Raw genomic sequence first — 20,308 nt, 5'->3', positions numbered from 1 at the left:
TGGGCAAGCGGGGTCATTCCTTTGCCACGACCAACTCTCACTCTGGCCACCCGGCAGTGGGTGCGCAGCCAAGGGAAGGAGGATGTTTGGGCAGTGAATGAATTGTGCAGTTTTCTGCATCGCCCCAAGGCTCCCTGCGGATTGCAGATTCTCAGCTGGAAAGTAAAGGGAAGATGCCCAAGCAGATTTTTAACCACCAAGGAACACGCCACTTTCTGGGAGCTCCCTGAAGTTTGCACTAGTGCAGGTTTTACCCCTCTTCCTCCGTTCTAGCAACATTTTTATCTGTGAAATACCACTGGCACTGCTGGCACAGCAAAGGTTTGAGTTGTTTCCCATGACGGTAGGCTGAAAACCTGGCCTGCTGAAGACCTTTGGCCAGGCTGGCACTGCTTCTGTTTGTGAGGCTGTGCGTCAGGTTTTGCCTTGAGAGAGAACAAGTTTCCTTCACAAGAATACATCGTTTTTCCTAATGTTTATCTGACAGCTCCCTCTAGAGAGAGGAACATAAATACTGACCTACTTCACAAATTGAAGTTCTTGGATTTGGTCACTTTTAGTCCCAGAAGTGTTTTTGTTATACTTGCTCCCCGTTAGACTCCTTGCCTTTTCAATGCCTTCTTTCTCTCATTGTCTCGATCAGTGCTGTTAGGGTGACTGCAGGAATAGAGTTTTCAAGTCATCTTATTTGCACTTCAAAATTATCCCCTGTAATCAGTCTCTGGGTCTGCCCAAATGCACCCAGAACAAAAGAAGAGATGGAAGCCTGATGGACAAACAGGGAAATACTCTGAGCTGAGCCAGGAGAGATCTGAAGTTTCCCACTGCCACTCAAAGTGGTAACAGCTCATTTAAAAAGACAGTGGGTGAATGTTGACCAGCCCTAATTTTAGGTAAGTAGGATCTGGTGTCACGAGAAGGGGCACTTTATTTTTGCATGGACTGTGAGAGAGCAACACGCACAGGGAATGGAAGAAGGGCACGAGCAAAAGGAACTCATGGATTACACTAGTTTATAGCTGCCCTTCTCCACTGGAGTCAATGACCACCAGGTTGCTCTCTGAAAGAATAACTCTATGTTCACTCTCCACTCACTGAGTTAAACATTGCTTAATGAAAACTAGTACTGCTCCTACTGCTATGGCTTTAAAAAATGCTCTGTCCTTCCAAAAATACAATTAGTGATTGAATTGAAAATTGAAATGTCTGGCCCAGGGCTGTGTCCCACCAAATAAACTGTTTACGTTGAGTTTTTCAGCACTGACTTAAGTCTGTTTACATTGAAGTCTGTAGTAAAACTCCCATCTTTGAGCCCAGGCAGGGCATGTTCAACATCCCACCCAAGTCTTGTTTAATGGGGTGTCCCTGCTTGCATCTTGTTCCCAGTGAGTGGAACAGTGAGCGTGCAGAGTTAGGACAGCACAAAAGCTGGCGGGTGTGTTGTTGCCAATGCAAACAGTCGATATTTGCAGTTTACTCCAGAATAGTGAGGTATATATGGGAATGCCCTGCTATTCAAAGGCAGACGACAAACAATTGTTTATACCTTTAATCAACCACAGATTGTTTTGGGTTTTTTACAAAGAATAAACATGGCCCAGCAATGAAACTTAGGAGAAGAGGAAATGCCGTTTACAAAATTTTCTGATAGCTGTTACATTGACGTCCTAAAATTTTCACCCAAGACAGAGAAATGTTTCAGTGGCTCCTGCATCACTGCAGTCGGTCCCGCTGCACTGTTGATGGGCCGTGCCTTTCCATTAGGACACGGGGAAATGACTCTACATGTGGTCTGTGGTGCTACGCTCCTCTTTTTGTGCAAAATCCCCGAGAGCAAAAACCTTCTGACTAGGTGACTTCACAAAATGAAGAAAAATGTGAAAGCCTTCAGAATGTGAATAATTAAACAACTGAGGTCAGTGTCATATAAGCCTGAAAGCTGACACAAGAAGCGTTGGGCTGAGCGTGGAAAGGGAAGGGCAGGAAGAACAGCCGCTGTGCGTGTCGTTCGGCTCCTGTAAGCCAGGTGTGTACCAGAGTCCTCAGCGCGCGCTGCTTAGCAAGAATTTGCACCACCTTCTATTTCTGGTAATCTGTCACTGGATGCCATTTTTCTCTTGCACCTAAAATTTTATAGGTGGCACTAAATGTATTTGCTTACATGCAGATACAAGTCATTCTGAACTGCATTAGGACAAGGCGTCTCGCTGGCTTTACAGCCACATGCTGCGTTTGCTCTTGTGGAAAAGGCCTGAAATAAAGCATCATCGGGACTGTAATACCAAAGTGTGGGAGACTCTGCATTTTGTTTCTAATTGCTGTCCTGTGTTTTAATTCTTTTTAAATCACAAGTGCTCTTAAACCATAGTATCTGGCTCTTTTACACTGTGACCAAACTTTGATTAAAGCAGTTTTCATACCTTTGGCTTCATTTTTAAGCTGTGACTAAAAAGAAACATATAGGCTATTCAATACACCAGTACAGAATGTGGACTAAAATATAGGTTATATATACATATTGTGCACTTTTGGTTATTTTTATGAACAATTTAAATACCAGTCATTAAGCTTTTCTTCTATACTGCAGAGCTGAGAAGCAACTTGACTTAAATACTCAAGTATGCGAATGTTTTTGTTAGCCTTGCAGCTACTGGGTTGAGAAATGTAGTTACTGTATATGCTTCCAGCCATGCTCTTCTTTTCAGTAACTGTATTTAACAGTTTGAACCATGTAAAATGTTAATACCAGACTTCTAGGAAATAAACGTCTGTACAAGCCTTGCTGTTGTTTTCTTTCACTGTAGTGCGAGGAGTTAGGTTTCTAAAATGAAGCAATAGTTTGAATGCTGATCCAGCCTCTTCAGGAAGAGCTGCGACAGCCTGACTTGTCTCAGCACTGCTTATCATGGGAAAACTTACTTATTTCAGGGCCTCTCTGACGGTAAAGCCTTTATTTCCAAGGAGACTGACAATAGGCTGAAAAAAGAAGGGTTTTTTTCTGGTACTTAATAGGATGTCTTTGAATAACGAGTAAATGCCATCAGCCAGTAGGATATCTTTTGGGAAACTAAATTATGTAAAGCAGACATAACGAGTTCTCCTCTGCCCATCAACATGGCCTTCAGCTACTAGTCACTGTAGAGAGCTCAAGAACGCCTGTGTTATATTTGTGTCTAGGTCTTTTGACCTACCACACTGGTCCGCAGCCATGTATAAAACAGTAGTGCAACTTGGTTGGGTTCTGTATGCAGTTTGCTATCAAACACACTCACTTCAGGAGAAAACGTGTTACCACTATTGTTATTAATAGTCTTGGCTTTGCAGTAAATCTGAAAGATATAAGACAAAATGAATCCCACCTGAATCTCTTAGTCTGAGCTGATTATCATCTTCACCGTCAGCAGAAAGATGTAGGAATGTAGGTGTTGTTTCTTAAACTAGATCCAGTAAATCACTGTGAAAAGGCCTGTTTTCTCTTTGCTGATTTACACTGAGAATCCAAATGAGTAATTCAAATGTCCACAGGTCAGGTAAGATGAATCCCATCCTCTGTGTCTGGAAATACACAGTTCCAGGCAAAATACAACCTTCTCATCGGGAGGTGGACTTCTCCTCTAAAACTTGCGCCCCACTAGTGTTCCCTTCCCCCTCTTAATCCATTCATAATGATAAAGCAATTCCCTTTGATCTTTCACAGAAATGGCAAGCACGTACAGCTTAGCATGCTATTTCTTTTCATGTTTAGAGTCATGCAGCCATTTCTCCACTGGATCCAGCCGTGTCTGAGTGTGGTATGTGTTGAAACCTCCTACTTCATGGTGTCTTGACATAAACAGGATAATATTCAGCCCTGGCTTCATAAAGTGATGTGGAAGGCATTTGGCAGCATTCCTAAATTCCTGCTGTTTAAACATGAGGAAGCAGATCACTTCTGCATACCAGCATTGATTTATAGAAACTGAAGGCCGTGAGGAATCCTTCCACTTAAACTAAACAGGCGATGCAAGAGAGTTTCTGCATTCCCAGTTATAGGTTTGAGCCCAGTCACCCTCACACAGTGAAGGAAGCCACCAACCTGTCAAATACAGTGGTTAAACATTGTTTAAAACATTTACTACTTCTTTCCTGGAGTCCTTCATGAGGGCTACTGAAGGTACACTCCTCTGCATTTCTCTATGCTGAGTCTTTTAAATTATTTTGGGTAACTTCACAAAGCCTTGGGTTTTATTTTAATGCCTCCCAATTTTTCTTCCAATTCAAGGAACACAACCTTACTGTGTCTTGAGATGGCAGGTGCATATTCACAATGGGAGAGACTCTCAGCCGCAGAAAAAAAGCCTTGCAGGCACCACTCTCCCCCATGATAAGAACACCTGAACCCAATTTATTTTTAACAGGCCTATGGCATCCTACTTCCCCTCAACAGCAGGCGCACTACAGCACTGTTACTGTGTAATTAGAAGCTTTGTGGTTACGCTGTGCCAGCAGTGACACTAAGATCCTAGAGAAGTGGATTTAAACTTCTGGGAGAACTCTTCCAGCACCTCCATTAGCTTCTCCTCATCCTCCAGTGGACTGTGGGTGCTTGCCAGGGGTAAGTGTGTAGGGACTGGTTGCCTGTCTGGAAGACAAAAAAAAAAAAAAAAAATCCTTATAGGTACATTTAACTGTCTCTTCTAGCACAAAGGAGATTTTTTCTGCTAGGGTCTATACTGCCCAAACATACCTCATGGTCTTGAAGCCAGGAAACTTACCTTCTAGGTAAGTAAACAATGTAAACAATGTTAGTTAAGCATATCTTCCAAACCAGAAATTAAACTAATTTCATTTGTATTCTGGAACCAGAGTGATTGTCCTTTAGCACGATATGACTTAGACTGGGGAGCAAGACCTCATTTGCAGCTGGGGACAGTATAGCTAAAGGAAGGCCTTATTGTGGGGTTACGCCTACTCCCCGTGACTAGTGCAACTCCTGTAGACAAAGACCAATAACTTGAGATAGTTGTTGCAGGCAGAGGTTGCTTTTGCAGCATGAGACAGGGTTTTTCCTTGCCTCCTGGATAATATTTCTAGTGCTACACAAATTCCCCAGCTGGGACATTGTAGTTTGGATTATTTTCAATCTTAAAATGCTTACTTTCATCCTTAAAAAGAATGGTTAAATTCTAAATGCTAAAGAACTTCAGCTAATTGCTCAATCACCATAAGTAACATGTATCCACCATAAAGATGTCTGACCAAATTTGCTTCATTCGATGCTTTGCTTGGTTTTCCAAATCTCGTACTCCTCGCTCACTCTGTGTAAATATAGCTGTATCACCATCCATACTAAGGGATTTTTCTCTCCAAAAACATGGTATCTAGAGCCTGGGAACCTTAGGACAATGCTCTCAGATGTCTATGAAACAACCGTCAGAGCACTGGCGCAGCACTGTTAGTCTATTTAATAAGTCCAACTTCCGCAGTAGCCAGCTGAGACTAAAAGAACAAGCTGTTGCAACACTGGGCAGCAAATTTCTCTGAAAACCTATCAGGCTGCCATCAGGCTTCCCAGGGGAGCAGAGATGTTTGCTCTCATAAGAGCAAATGTTGTAACTGGCTGCACGCACCACATCATAACCTCTGCTCATGGAAAACTGAGGAGAGAGAAACATGCAGAGGAATGTTCCCTTCTCCATCACTGAATATGAACTGCTTCCTACCTAACTGCAGTGCTTCCAGTAGCCTGTGCTAAAGTTTGGGAACTATGTGTCAAAGCCAAGTTCAGCATCACTGAGAAGATGCTTCTAGTCTTTGGAAAGCAGGACTCTGTCAAACATTTTTTATTTATTTTGGCAGATGCAGAGAATTCTGATTGTACAAGTCATGTTCTCGCTTCCCATTTTTTTTCCTCAGGAAAAAAAATTTGCTAGCTTTGGTTTGCACTCAAAGGGAACAGAATAAAAGAGACCAGAGGAAATGGAGGGAAGGTGTGACTGGTTCAGGAAATGGCCGTCTAGGACCAGAAGAGCAGGGTCTGTGGTAAAGTGCTCCTGCACACAAAGCCCTTTACTGAAAGGGTCTGAAGATGGCCCGCACTAAGCTGTCGCAGTAGGAGAGAGAAATAAGTGACTTCTTCACTATTTGATAAGCACAGGACGCAGACACAGGACTTCTCTTGCAGCCTTAAGAGCAGTCATGCCAAGACCAAAGCTCTCAAAAGACAATAGCTATAGCTAAAGAGCCAAGATGTGTTCCCTGTTTACTAAAGCTGGGGGTAGACAAAGGCCAAAGGCAAGAGCCTGGTGGAATTATGATCTAGAGAAAGAACAACTGAGCGGAAGCACGAGGACCAGAAGAAGGTGCTAGGAGTACAAAAAAGGCAAAGCCTGGTTCTACAAAGAAGACTGACCAGCTGGGATGTGGGGTTTCTCCATGCACCGCATGATGACATGAAAAAGGTTTGGTTAAATATCTGTCAACCAACCCTGTGTGACTGTCTGGGAGGGGACAGAAGGGACAAAGTCAACCCAACTCCAGAAAAGTCTGAACTTCCTGCATGCTCCACCTAGAAATTCAGTGAATCAGGATTTGATTCCAACAAAAGTACTGGGCTCCTGTAAGCAATTACCCTTAGCTTTGCCTTTCTCCTTCTGGACTGACCTGCATCACCATTAAGATATTTATGCTTCCACCTGCTCCTACTAAGATGCCTGTCATTTGCCTGGGAGAAAAGAAAGGCTCTGTCCTATTTTTCCATTCCCTATGCTTACAGTGCCAAAAATGCCACTGTGCTCAAGTCTCTGCCCAGCGTTAGAGAGAGGGGGAATTGGCAGTTTTAACTAGCATGGAACAGTAGGAAGAAGAGCCTGTCAAAGCAAAGCCAACCCCCAGTGCTCTCTGAGAAGGATGCTAGTTTCCCAGCATCATAAAAGATGCTGTTTGACTGCTGTGATTCACCTTCCCTTGGCACAGTGCTGCATACAGCCATTTTCATTAAAAAACCCCCCAACTCTCTCTAAAGAAATGCTCTGAAGTCTCTATCAGCTATTTTAGAGGACAAAAGCAGGAACATAACAACTTAACACAGTCGTTCTCTGGTTGCACAATGCTCACTTGAACCTTTAGTCTTGGAACGATTTTGAGAAATACTTTATCGTTTGAACAACGGTCGGTTGCCTGGTGGAGCCTTCATCCCCTTCCAGGCCAGATGGGGATCCTACAGTTCAGGCAGCTTAGGGATCTCCACTGCTATGCAATGTAAGACACTGCTGCCTTACCTTGGAAGAACAAGCCGCTCGGTAACTTTGTTGCTTCAGATGATACTGCCAACCATACAACAGTATCAGCTCCCTGGGCCTCTGTCCGCAGGGTATTCTTCATCTTCTGATAGAAATCTGGCATTGACGATCTCACAGCTAGAAAGAATAACAATAGAATGGTGGTCTGCCATGCGAGGCTTTTTTGACCAAAAAAAAACCAACCCAAGAACAGCTTAAAATTGCCATTGTGAGTGTAGGAGGAAGAGAAGGCATCTCAGAGTTCATGAAAGAGAACGAGTATTTCCCCATAGCTAGGAGTACGATGACTTGTGGTGAAATAGTGCTAAACTGCCAGATGATCCACCAGTTGTTTGTTTGGGTCAAATTACAGGGACAAAACTAGTAGGAGCTGAGAACAGGATCAGCGAGCCTGTTCCTGAGCCAATTCCATTCTAAACTGCAAAGAAGTAAGACATGGGGGAAACAGAGACACCAAACCCCAGGTATTCTAACAGGATTTTTAGCTCTTATTTTCTCAACAGTTTTAGGAAACCAGTTGCAGCATTGTATTTAAAAACTGTACAGCGAACAGTACCTAAACCATATACATAATTCATGTTCAAACTCTGGTTTCTTTTTATTTTGTCCAACAGGTGATGATTGAAGGCCCATTCCCTGCAGCTGTTTATTTTTGGGGGTTGGAGAGTCCTTGAACTTTAAGGTGGGAAAACTTTATGGTTCATTAGGTTTGAAATCCACAAAGGATGTGCAAAAATAAATGTATTTTAAAGAAAAAGAAATACTAGGATATTTAGTTGGAAAGGGTAGCTTTCAAGCATAAAGTAGATGGGGTAAATGCTTCTGTCATCAGAAGGAAATCTGGGAAACTGCGTCCCTGGAAAAGACCTAGAGATCGGATTGCTAGCCTGCATCCCAAGCTTGGGTGTTAGGGGCTGGTAACATACTGCAGAATGTAACATGCATACTGGATAACTGATGCTGGCCCGCCTGCTGAGACACAGTCACTGAAGAACAGCTGCAACTCAGACAAAGGGCTGTCTGGCCAAACACACTGCTTCTCAACGGCAGTAAACGTTTAGAGGAAGAGCAGAGGAACAGGGCTTGCACAACGGTGCGTGCTCCATTTTCCTATATGCCCTTGCAAATTCCCAGTGTCTGCATGTTGGTACTTACAGAGGCAGAAGCTCTATCTGTGTGTTTAACAGTCCCACTACAAATGTAAATTAAAGGTTAGCTTAAAGCACTACGGCTCTGCTGTGCATTTGCGTGGGGCTGGAACCATTCATTGCCCATTATTATTCTCTGGATATACACAGAGAGCAGACACTGTGCAGAACAGAGCTACCAAGGGGGTACAAAACTACTTCAGGCACCAGTTTGGAGCCAAGAAATCACTGCACCTGTTGGAAAAATCTACCAGAAAGTTTCATTTCTCTTTGCTTTTAGACTAATCCTGAAAAGAAAAAAATACAGTCAGTGTCAAGCAGATGTTACCTGGAGTGTCTGCCCAGCCGGGGTGCATAACAGAGAAATGGATGTTTCTGTGAGCTTTTGCCCATTGTTCTGTCAAGACAACTTGCTGTCTCTAGGACAGAGCAAAAAGAGCCAGACTAGCATCAAGTCCAATAGCCTGTCCACCAAGTCAGTTCCCAGGGAGATAAACTACATCAAATGTGCTGTAAATACCAGGGCATTTATGTATAGCAGAAATATACCCTGCTCATCCTGATTGGATTTATTGAATAATTTTGTCAGAGACCACCACGGTCACTGCAATTCATATCCTGGCCACAAGCTTACTTTTAAAGCAGTTACATTGCTTTTACTGACCACGTCTACTTGCTGCAGACTGTAGGTAAGAACTAAGCAGGCAGAAAGGGTTTGCCAGCTAAAGACAGTTTAGCCCCTTGAGACTTATATCAAATCAAATGAAAGTCTAGCCATGCTCTCCATACAAGAGGGTATGCACTCATAAGTGCATGCCATCATACTCCTGAAGATTATTGCTTGTGCGTCTCTGTACGGGTTGGATGCAACGGGAAAGCAACAGTGAACAACAGGCTTTTTGCAAAGCAGATGGTATAAGCCGCCTAGCAAACAAGGGCTGGGCTTTGTTTTCAAAACCATGGACTGTACCTTGTTTTGTGCATACACCATAGTTCCATCAAATGTCCCATTTCCCGACTGCAAGTCAGATACGTTTAATTTTTGAACTAGCATGCCCCCAGAAGAGACAGTTATCTGTAATCAAATGAATGAAAAGCAAATAAATGAATGAAAAGCAAATGAACGAAAAGCAAAACCAGGAACTCCCCACAATCGCACTCATGCATGTAATGTGGTCTTCAGGCCATATTTGGAAGGCCCTAGGGAGCAGGATTCCTCTGCATACTCTTTGCACTATGCTTCTGCTGATGTGGGGAGCATACCTGGAGATGAGGTAGAAGAAATAGAATTTTTTTTAGGAAGTGATTTTCATTCAAAGTGGTGTTGACTCCTTCAGGGAACTTTGTGCTTCTTCCTTTTGAAAAGTAATTGGGAGAAACAAAATAGCAGAATAGCACTATTTGCAGTTTATATGTTTAGCATTTATAGAAGCTAATTAGAAAACAAGAGACCATACAAAACTTGGGAAATTTCATTTAAAAAAATTTACCTGCTGTCCTATTTTACACCAAGATCTGTAAGGTTCTTTTAAGCCTATACTCCTGTTACAGGTATTTTGCACTACGCTGCAGGAGATAACTTGCCCCAGGGAAAGTAAAAGGGGAAATTTCCAAAGTGTTTTACTCTGATTTCCAATGAAGGGTTGAGAGTAGCAGGCAGGAACTTTGCCTTGGAGAAGGAGGTGGTTGTTAGCAAAATCCAAGAAGATTCTAGAGATGCTTACAGCATTATAACTAATCCTGCATTGCTAGCACAGTTGAAGAAATGTTGTCGCAAACCAGAAGGTAAGAATGGTAAAGCACCACTTTTCAACAGCATCGCAGACTCACCACTCTGGCATCAGCTTCTTTTTCCAGGAGGGGCAGCAGGGCAGTTGTCAGAATGTATGTACCTAAAAGACAGACAGGCACCAACATTAACTTTTCTTTTTAAAAAAGCTTTCTTCTCTTCCCACTCTCTGTAACAACCCAAAACCCAAAGTCGCTTTATTTCTGAAACTTGATCTAAATTTAATGATGATTTTTTTTTTTGCTGCTTTACTTGCACTATGCCAACTCAACTTGTAGTGGTCCACGTTGCTGCACACTTATCAAATGGCACATCACTTATTTTATAGACTTTTATGTTTATTGTACCTATAGAGCAAACTGCTCACTACATTGAGCCATGACTCTGAAGGCAAAATGGCTCAGGCACGGATCTCCTTGGGGGTGAGGTGATGCCAGTGAAAAAATAGGGAATGCATCTCTCCTCCATGTGTGGTATATATACACATATCTATGCCGGGTCATGAACAAGAGATGGAAACTGTGCTTCACACTTGTGTTTCTTAGGCCCTTGCATACGCACTTAAGACTCATCCATTTTTGCCTTCTCACTGTGAAATCACTCAGAATATGCTGACACTTTTGCTTTGTGTTGCACACAAAAACCGCCTCTTAAATCCCCAGCATGACTATTACAGAAGATAAGGAATCCTTGGGGGGGAAATATTCATGTTGCGTGCCCAAGGCTGAGCTAAGATTACTTGGGGAAACTTAACTGTGTCCTTCCCCACTTTAATCATGTTCATTTAGCATAGATTTGTACACACCACACAAATATATTCCATTACAGCTGTTACCATGACCAGCAAAGTTTGTTATTCAAAACATTGTTCAACTGCTAGTGTATTTGATTCAGACACACCTAGTGATGTTTCACCCGCTCAAGTGCAACACACGGATTTTTGTTTGTTTTTATCTCTTCAGAGATATTTTTAATTTTTCTCCCTTTAAACTGTATTTAAAAAACTCTGTTTAATTCAAAATTAATCTAGCCCCATTTAGTCTAGTGTTTCAGCATTGAGTATAATACTTCCCTCTCATCTCTTCACAAATGGCTCTAGCTCAACAATTCTGTGTCAGTGATAAACATATTTTTTTCCATGAGCTACCAAGGCCATGTTTTTCACTAGACATGAAGACTTCAGCATGTGTCTTTATAACCTCTCTTCCACAGAGGCAATGAGATCACCCAGTTAAAATACAGCATGTTTATAAATATGCTACCAAAATCAAACGTGTTACATGCTTGGTGAACAAACTGTTCAGTTCCCCCATCAGTCACAGCAGTCTTCATTTTCTCTGTATAATCAGAGGGACATCCATATGCACACAATATATTTAAAACCCTGGCAAATCAAACAAAGCAAATGCACAGCAGATGAGTAAATGCAGCCTGTCTTCAGCAGAAAATGCAAGCAAAGGCAGTCGCCAGTGAATAACGAGAGCCCGTATGTCTCCCCTGGTAGTGGACTGGGGAGACTGAACGATGACATCATTAGGACAAGAACTACCGCTTACTGTCATGGGAGACTGCCACGACTTTTTTAAAAAAAAAAAAAAAAAAAAAAAAATCACTTCAGTACAAGCTGAGAGCCTAGATTAAATTTTGATTTGCTATGGATTCTTCAAATGCAAAGTAACATCATGTCTTGGTTAAATAAGCTGCATCTCCTAAAGGCAGAGCTGCAATGCACCAGCTATGACGATGCTTGATTCTACTGTCCCACAGATTAATTTATACTTTTAAGGGGCTTCACGTTGATTTCTTAATTCTAAAGGGATGCAAAGATGAATGCATTAACATTGCCTCATTAACAACTGAGTTTTGTTTTGTTTTCCAGCTGGATGAGAGAAACATTCAGTGCCAAAAATCCTGCTTATAGCAACTACAGCTTGTCAGAAGTTTATGTGCTTATTTAAAACCACAAACTAACTGCAAAGCCAGCGTCTCTTCTCTTCCTCAAGTTTATTAAGAATTCAGTAAATCCCACAGAGCCAGAGCATTCCATCTTTTTGCCCCACAAAACCACTTGCTCATTTGCTTTGAGGCAGAGCACAAAAAGACCAGTTTTGATCCCAGCTTCCTATGGTAAGCACTAGTATCTCAAAACACACACAGATGCAACGCATCAGGCATTAAGACTGAAGCATTTCATTTCTCCCACTACTAAACATTTCACCAACTATTGTCCCCGTTTTAAGCATTTGAACACAAACTTCTTAGTACTTTAGCAAATATACTTGGATATTATACGTTTTTATTTGCGTGGGCTGGTCTGTCAGGCAAAACAGCCTGGACAAGAAATTTAGTACAATAATAGTAGAATAGATATACCTTATTAATAAGGTATACTGTTGGTTGGAATACATCATCATCAATTGAAACCTCCACATCTTTATTCACATAAAAGCTGGCACGCAGTTTGATAGTTATGTTCAAACAAATAGGAAGAATGCTAAGTACAGCCAGTGTAGAGGCCTGGCACAGCCACGTACCTCATGGCATGTATTTTGCCAAGCACAGCTGTACTGCAGTATGCAGTAATACAGAAATGAATTTCTAAGTAAAAGGGGAAGCTGCAAATGAATGCGTTGCCTGCCACAGTCCTTATAAAAACATGAATTGCATTAACAGTATAAAAAACAAAAAAGGAAAATTTTCTTATTTTTAGTAAAAAAAAAATTTTGCAAGGAAAACCAAGACTGATTTGGTAGAAGAAACTACATTCCCCTCTCCCAGCACTTAAGGAAATCAAGACAAAATCCAAATTGTATATCCTTTTGCTAATAATTGATTATTAACATCAATGTACTGGGCATCTGCCTTTCCAAAATGAACACTTCAGCATTCTAGTACATTTCCTTGACACAAAAATCATTTTTGTCTGTTAAAGGAGAAACCTCCTCCCACAGAGTTTAGTTAAAAATGGCAAAGCATATCAAATGTGATTAATTCTTAATTATCACTGTGTTCAAACTGTACAGATTTTTTTTTAGGTTTCTTTTTTTTTAATTGTTTAAAAAGACCAAGAGAGAACACAAAGGTGCATGGAAGGAAAGGCAATGATAACAGTGATGTGCCTTGTACTGAAAGCATTAAGCATTGGGATCTTGGTGATCCTGCCTCTCCTCTGAGAGGACCTTTGGGATTCTGCCAGAAAAGGAAAAGACCTTTTTTCCCAGAAAACAACAACAACTGCCACCGCTCCTGGGGGATTCTGGAGAAAGCATGTCCTTGTCTCAAGCAGATACTCTGTAAATAGAGATGCTCAGCCTTGAGGCCACCACGTTCCCCAGTGCCTGTTCCCCAGCAGTTGTATCCACGACAGAGGAGGAACCACGAGCCCTCTGGGACACATGACACCTGGGAGCAGGACGTTTCTGTCTGAACAGTTCTCCTGGACTAAGGCCCATTTCTTGCACAGGTCTGAGTGCCTGTGGAAAAGAGCAGGCTACTTTGAATAACTCACATGGTGGAAAATCGAGCAGTAGCCTCTCTCTCACATGCATCTCAGACCCTGCAGGCAGGGAGCTATGAGTACACCTACAAGGCAGTGCTGGACATACAGCTGTACTGCCTGCATCTATGACTGTGTGACAGATGCCAGACTCTTACATATCACCTTTTCCTGCCATTGGAAGGTATATTGTCTACACGGCCTGAAAGTTTGACAGGTGACGGTGGGGGAAAAAAAAAAAATTTTTCAGTGAAATGGTATACAACACTTCCCTTTGAAAAGGAGTATTTGCTGTGCCACAAAGGAGTCCAGCAAGATGAACTCAGGAGCTTGCTCAGACGCAGCAGGAATACAGAAGGGGGTGAGTAACCGTCCAGTCTCTCGCCCCCACGTACAGGATTTCATCTTGCCCTTGCTGAACCCTGCTGAGGTGAAGAGTTGACTAGAGAAACCTACTGGACAAGCTACAGCCCTGTTCCGTGTAATGAGGTTTGACACAGTACTTGCTGGCCATGTTCTCTCCAGTTAAAGAGGCTCCTGGGATTGATGCACAATTTCTTTTAAAGATAAACATCCTCTCAACATTTGCTCTTCTTTGGAAAAATTCCTGTAAGTTTTATGTCTTGAAGCTGAGCTCACATAGTAGGAAATCATGTATAATACAGTGTAATTAAAACCTTCCTGTAAGGATACAGCAACTCCACTATTTACACACCTTTCAACCAACTCTGTCCTATGGTAGATTAGACAGTATGGGTTGTCAGTCTGTGCATTACACATGGTAATTCCAGTAAAAGCAACGAGCATGGCACTTGATGAGAACACACTTTGTTCATACACACTCCCTCCCAAGTGCTGATCACATTAATGCTTATTGAAGTTTCATGTTGACTTGCTCAAAAAAAAAAAAAAAAAAAAAAAAAAAAAAAATCACCATGCATTCCCTTGTGGCCCGTTTTGTAACTGCTGCACGTGCTCTGAGATCTTCTCAATTTAGTTGAGTAATTTGATATCGTCCTCCAATTAATAACTCCTGTTTTTAACTCCATACAGTGAACTCCTCTGTCAACCTGTATGAGCAGTAATTCGGTGGTTTCACAATCACAGAGTGAAACTTTAATGAGGCAAGTGTAGAAAATGAGGAGCTCTTATGGAGATAAACATTCAATTCATACACTAAGTTGTTTAAAAAAAAAAACAAACCAAAAACCACAAAAATGAGCCTGTCTGCTTCATAAACTCCTAAATAAAGTTAGGCTACCTTTCGCATGACCGAAGTAGAAGCTGAGGGGACTCTATGGAAAACACTATTGTTAGGTCTTGCAGGAAGGTAGCTCTGCACGTTCTTGCAACAGTTAGTTCACTGTGGATCTCACCATCTCTACCACAGCAAAACCAAAGTGAAAGCTATCCCCGTGCAAGGGACAGAAGTCTACAGTGTATTAGACACTAGTTTTTCCCACAGAAGGCTACAAATCTTTCTGTACTAGAACATGAAACTGAGCAAAACATAGAATAGCCCTAACAGAAAATATAAAGAAACATTGTGAAGGCAGATTTCCAAAATGCTGGTGTTATAACTCAGCTTTAGCCTGCTAAAACCTGGAAGACTCCTTAGGATTCACATATTTCAGACTTGGAAGTCAAGAGGATATCACATATAATAATAGTACACGAACACGTACTCCTATCTGCTGTACAGATTTAAAGTGACCCCAAAACCTGTACTTTAAAAATTATTTATAAAGAAAATTATGGTTTCAGCAGAAGTAATATTGTAAGGCCACTACCTGTTTATAACATCAAATTAATTGATGATGTAATTATTGCAGACCCAAGTGTCTTGGTGGATTCTAGAATAGTTTTTGCTTGATGTTCTATCTGGCAATTAGTGGTAAATTGTTGGTGAGGTTTTTAATCTGCTAACACTCAGATAAGGGCAGGCAGCCAGCACCACACTCAGTGAAGTTTTCCATCTGCCTGAGCTTTGCAGTATTATTAGGAACAGTGTTATTTCAACTGTGAAAAAGTGGGAACAAAAAAACCCCAAACTTTTATTGTACAGATTTCAACGGCTCATTCATCCGGTAAAAATCAGTTAAATTGGCTTACTTTTCCTATGTCCAAGCCTTTAAAAAAAAAAACAAAACAAAAAAAAAACCACCAAACCCAAAAAATCCCAAACTGACATTCTTCCTTGACCTGGTTATCTTTTCAAGCCTTCAATTTGTGCAGTTCCAAGTAAGAGACATCCCTGAGTCTGTTTCCTGAGTACAAGATCAGGAATGAAGATTTTAGTGTGCTGTCTCCGAGGGCCAATTTCACCACACTAGCAATAGCTGAGAGCGTATGGGAAGAGCTAATGAACATGAAAGACAAAACAAAGGTTTACATTTCCCTTGAATTACAAAGCTCAGCTCAATAAGGGTTCCTCTGTGTCCTGAGAACCTAGGCTTCAGTATAGCTAGTTGATTTGCAATTATATTCAACCTTATCCTTTCACGTAGTACCTCTCATCCATAAGTCTCAAAGCTCTTCAGAAAGAAAACTGGTATCATAGTCTCCTTTTCACACGTAAGGTTGTCTTGCCAAAGATCAGGCACTGACCTTATGGCAGATTGACAGCTGGTATCCAAGTGGCCTGACTTCCAAGCAGTTCAGAACACAGTTCCCCAGGCAACGCTGGCTTGTGTGAAACACCAGTTAGATATGGTTTATGTGTAGGGAAAGACTGACAAACATCCATCCAAGTTAGGAAATTTGCCATAATGGGCTGTACTGCTACTGTGGTAGAAAAGCATCTTATTTCCTCTGGCCTTACCCCTTCTTGCACAGAGAATAAATGTATATGGCTACACTATTAAAACATGAGAGCACATTAGACTGAAGAAAAGATGCATACTGGGAGTATCATTTATTTATCTCTGAGTGTGTTTTAGCATCCCGTTGGCTGGTAAGTAGCAATAAAAGTGTAACATATATGCCATTTTTCCATGTCAAGCAAGAAGATGTGTTGAGTGAAAATTGAGGGAGGCTATAAAATAGAGGAACAAGGATTGTTTCAGCTAAATGTCTAGTGCTTCAATAAGAACATGCTGCTGTTGCCTCCACTTGCCTACCAATGCTGACAGTTTTTTTCCAAAATGACTGAATACTGCCAGTTTGAAGAGTCTTTGTTGGGAGTTTTACTAAAACAAGTAAAACAAAATTAAATTAAAAAAAAAAAGTGTTGACTCAGAAGTCTGCAAGTCTCACCAGAAGAAATGATTGCTTGTTGCTGCCCAGCTGCTGGATACAACCCTGAGTACAAGGCCAGCCCACAGGAGGAAACGTAAGGGCAACACACAAACTAAAGGATACACAAATAAAATCTGCCCATCAGGATCAGCAGCTCCCCAGGAAACCTGCCCACATTACCCCAAGCCAGTCGCTCAATTTCATACTGAAGATGTGACTCAGTCAGCAACGTGCCATTTCAGATCCGTGTCCGGCTAGCGCTCCCACATTACAGTCTAAGGGCTCCACAGCTATTCTGCTCTCTACACCTTTACTGAGCTCCAGCAATCAGAGCAACAATTCTTGGGGATGTAGCGGGGAAAAAAGGTAAGATATTTCATGTGACAGCAACAACAGAACCACAAGCCACACGGTGTTTGTGCCGGAGCCCCATTTTAAGGATGCCAGGCACCAGCACAGATACAGCTGCCGCAGCCTACTCAAAGCAGGTTACAGTTTGAACTTGAGTATTAGACAAACCATACAAAGCCTGAACTATCAACCTGCGTTTTGCATTTTCATGACCTTCACCGACCCATGTATTCTGACACCAGAGAGGACTCTGCACCTCCTATTTCAGTGAGCTGTCCTCAATTAGCCAGTCAGTGGTGTTTCATATTAAGGGAAGTTTACTTTCTATTCTAACCAGTATTATTTTTGTATATATTCATCTTATCTACCAGAGGACTTACGCATACATTTTTGTCCCATGTAAGTCCAAGAAAAGATCAGGATACAAAGGATGTTTCACAAGTCAGATGATCAATTAGAACAGAACTCTAACATCCATTATGCTTGAAAACAGACTAACAAGTCAGCCAAGAGGAAAATATTCCTAGCCTGGATTTAAAAGCTCCACAGCATTTTAGACACCTAAATGAGCAATTCTACAGCTTATATAAATGTTAACCAGATATTGAATAGAGAATTCAAAGACTCTGGCCTGCATTTAAAGCATGTTATAGTTCAGAGTCTTGCATTCTATGATAGTTACAACCTATACACTCCTTTACTAGACCAGAGCTAAGATCCAGGGTAGAAAAGCAGTGAAAGAAAGATGGAAGGAACACCCTGCATGTGAAGATCGGGGGGGGGGGGGGGGGGGGGATTATTCTATCTTATTTCTGCAGAAATCAGGCAGTCATGAGTTATTGTTTCCATGCTGCTGATGAGGGGGACAACTGCAGATTTTCAAAATAGGGGCCCTGAGCCCATGTCACCCTTCAGGCTTTAGCTTTTCTGCAGAAAGAGGCAGAGAGGGGAATTTAGTTTGTTCTCTCAGACCACATTCTAGTTTACATCCAACCTATATACCAGCCATATCTAATTTAGCCAAGTTTTTCTCTGGGAACCTGTAACCACAGATAGTTACTGATACAGAAAGAACTTCTCCAAAGTAAAGCACGCCCAAAGGTACCTAGTGCTTACGGAAATGACTTAACACAGCACCTACTCTGACAGGCATTTGTCCATACAGCTTTCTCCTACTATGACTCCAGCAGACATGATTTATTACCCCATCTCTGACTTTGAAGAAAAAAACCCCTGCACTGTTGATAGCATTGGTCCTTCATGTGTGTCTAACCTGCAAGCACAGAAGCTTTCTCTTGCACAGACAGACTCTTCCAGCTCAACCAAGTCCCACTCTGTTGTAAAAGCTTCAAAATTTAATCCTTATTGTTGCCTAGAACCAGTCTGAGCAAACCACCCAGTCCTTGTCTGAACTCTGCAGAAGTTGGACAACAGAGGATGACTTACCTGTTTTACCTTATCTGCTCAAATGAGCAATCACCTCCTTGACTTTCTTATACAGTCATGCAGCAAGTGATACACAAATGAATAAAGGAGATCTATATGTAACATTCATAAAAGATAATACAGGCATTTTCCTAGTTCGCCACAATCGTAATTCAGCTTCCTTGGTGCAGCTGTATATCTCTCATGAGGCTGATTTACAGCTGGGAAAGCAGAACTTGCTGCTTCTACTTGTGTGATAAAATCTAATTTGAGCGATGCACTAGTACAGTTCCTCAGCAATTAATCTCCTCAACGTTTAAAACTAAACCAAAACACGCTTTCATGTTGAGACTGTTGTATTTGTTTCACTCTGCTTCTCTCTGGAAGAACTGCACCTTTGCACGTTGCTGGATTTTTGTTTGAAAGACCATAAGAAGGTCTTAAACTAATTTAAGGTGAATAAACTTCTCAAGGTAGATGTTCTTGTACTTCTGCAGCCAGAAGTGGCAGAAATCAAATTCATTTTGAATTTTGACCACGAGAAACAGAAGAATGTTAGCAGAAGATTAATTCGAAGAAAATGAATCTGTGCCTTTATACTTGAATTAAACGTCAGTTTAATGTAGTCAGACTTGCAGAAAAAAAAAAGCTGTACACACCATATCCACTAAGCACAAGACATTTATACCTAAAACGTTAGTTTTCAAAAGTAAATAGGAGTTAAGGAAGCAACACAGGAAAAAGGCTAAGAATAAAACCCAACAATGGTTTCCAGGCTGTATTAGTTCTATAAATGCTCAATCTTTATAGCCTAAGCTTCCCCCTTCCTCATCCCAATACTGATGAACAGAAGGAAAACACAGAAACCAAGCACCACAGCTCCTCCTTAATGTGTCACTTCTGAATATATTAAAGACAGTCTCTTGAGAAAGCCACCTACCCTGCATGGAGGCAGAGGGAAAAGAGTGTGTCAGGACTCTTGGTTGATGCAAGCACCACATCTCTCTTTGCAAGAGGTGCAGCTTGCAGCCCTACAGATATCAGTGGCAGCAGACAGCTCTTCTCTCGGTCGGCTGGCTGGCTGTTTGCTCACATCTTTTCCACAGCTTTTATGGGGAAACCTTCCACTTTGCTCGCTGTCTTCCCTGCTCATCCACATCTCCCCTTTCCCTCTTTATCCTCAGTTCATGGGATACGCTCCTTATATGTGGAGTGCCTAAGACTTACCCAGTACTGCTCAGTCACTTGACTAGATGTTGCATCGGTTTGAGAGTGTCCAGGGCACTATATAAGACACAGTCTTCCTACACAGTGCCTCTGTCACACCAAACAGGGCTGTTCAAGCCTACTGAAATGTTTGAATGTCTTTTTAAATATCTGAATGTGCTCCAAGCTCTATTCAAGCCACAGGAGCACACTTACTACAAAGAGAGTATCATTAGCAGCACTGCTTGGAACAAAGTTTCCTAGCAAATTTCAGAATCAATATAATTAAATATTATCTGCATTTGTCCACTGTTGCTACGATAAATAAAGGCACTGATATGAGAACAACTGAAAAATGGAGAAATTAAAAAACGAC

The 20,308-nt window shown here is 41.6% G+C and overlaps 1 protein-coding gene across 2 annotated transcripts in view; it reads right to left on the bottom strand.

Moving 5' to 3' along the window:
• Positions 1-1,540: 1,540 nt before the first annotated feature.
• DHRS12 (dehydrogenase/reductase 12) overlaps positions 1,541-20,308 on the bottom strand; it is a 31,854-nt gene continuing 13,086 nt past the window's right edge. The window contains exons 6-10 of one of the 2 annotated variants that reach the window (XM_050909487.1): positions 10,259-10,320; positions 9,387-9,503; positions 8,757-8,847; positions 7,260-7,397; positions 1,541-4,621 (exon numbers count right to left, since the gene is read on the bottom strand). In XM_050909487.1, the coding sequence (XP_050765444.1) occupies positions 4,494-4,621; positions 7,260-7,397; positions 8,757-8,847; positions 9,387-9,503; positions 10,259-10,320 (536 nt within the window). In that variant the 3' untranslated portion in view covers positions 1,541-4,493. The remainder of the gene's footprint in view (positions 4,622-7,259; positions 7,398-8,756; positions 8,848-9,386; positions 9,504-10,258; positions 10,321-20,308) is intronic. The other variant, XM_050909478.1, reaches the window with a different exon arrangement.

Source organism: Gymnogyps californianus, chromosome 1 (genome assembly GCF_018139145.2).
Source record: "Gymnogyps californianus isolate 813 chromosome 1, ASM1813914v2, whole genome shotgun sequence".
NCBI classification, from domain to species: domain Eukaryota; kingdom Metazoa; phylum Chordata; class Aves; order Accipitriformes; family Cathartidae; genus Gymnogyps; species Gymnogyps californianus.
The sequence above is the reverse complement of the archived record's forward strand: the minus strand, read 5'-3'. Positions and strand labels throughout refer to the sequence as shown.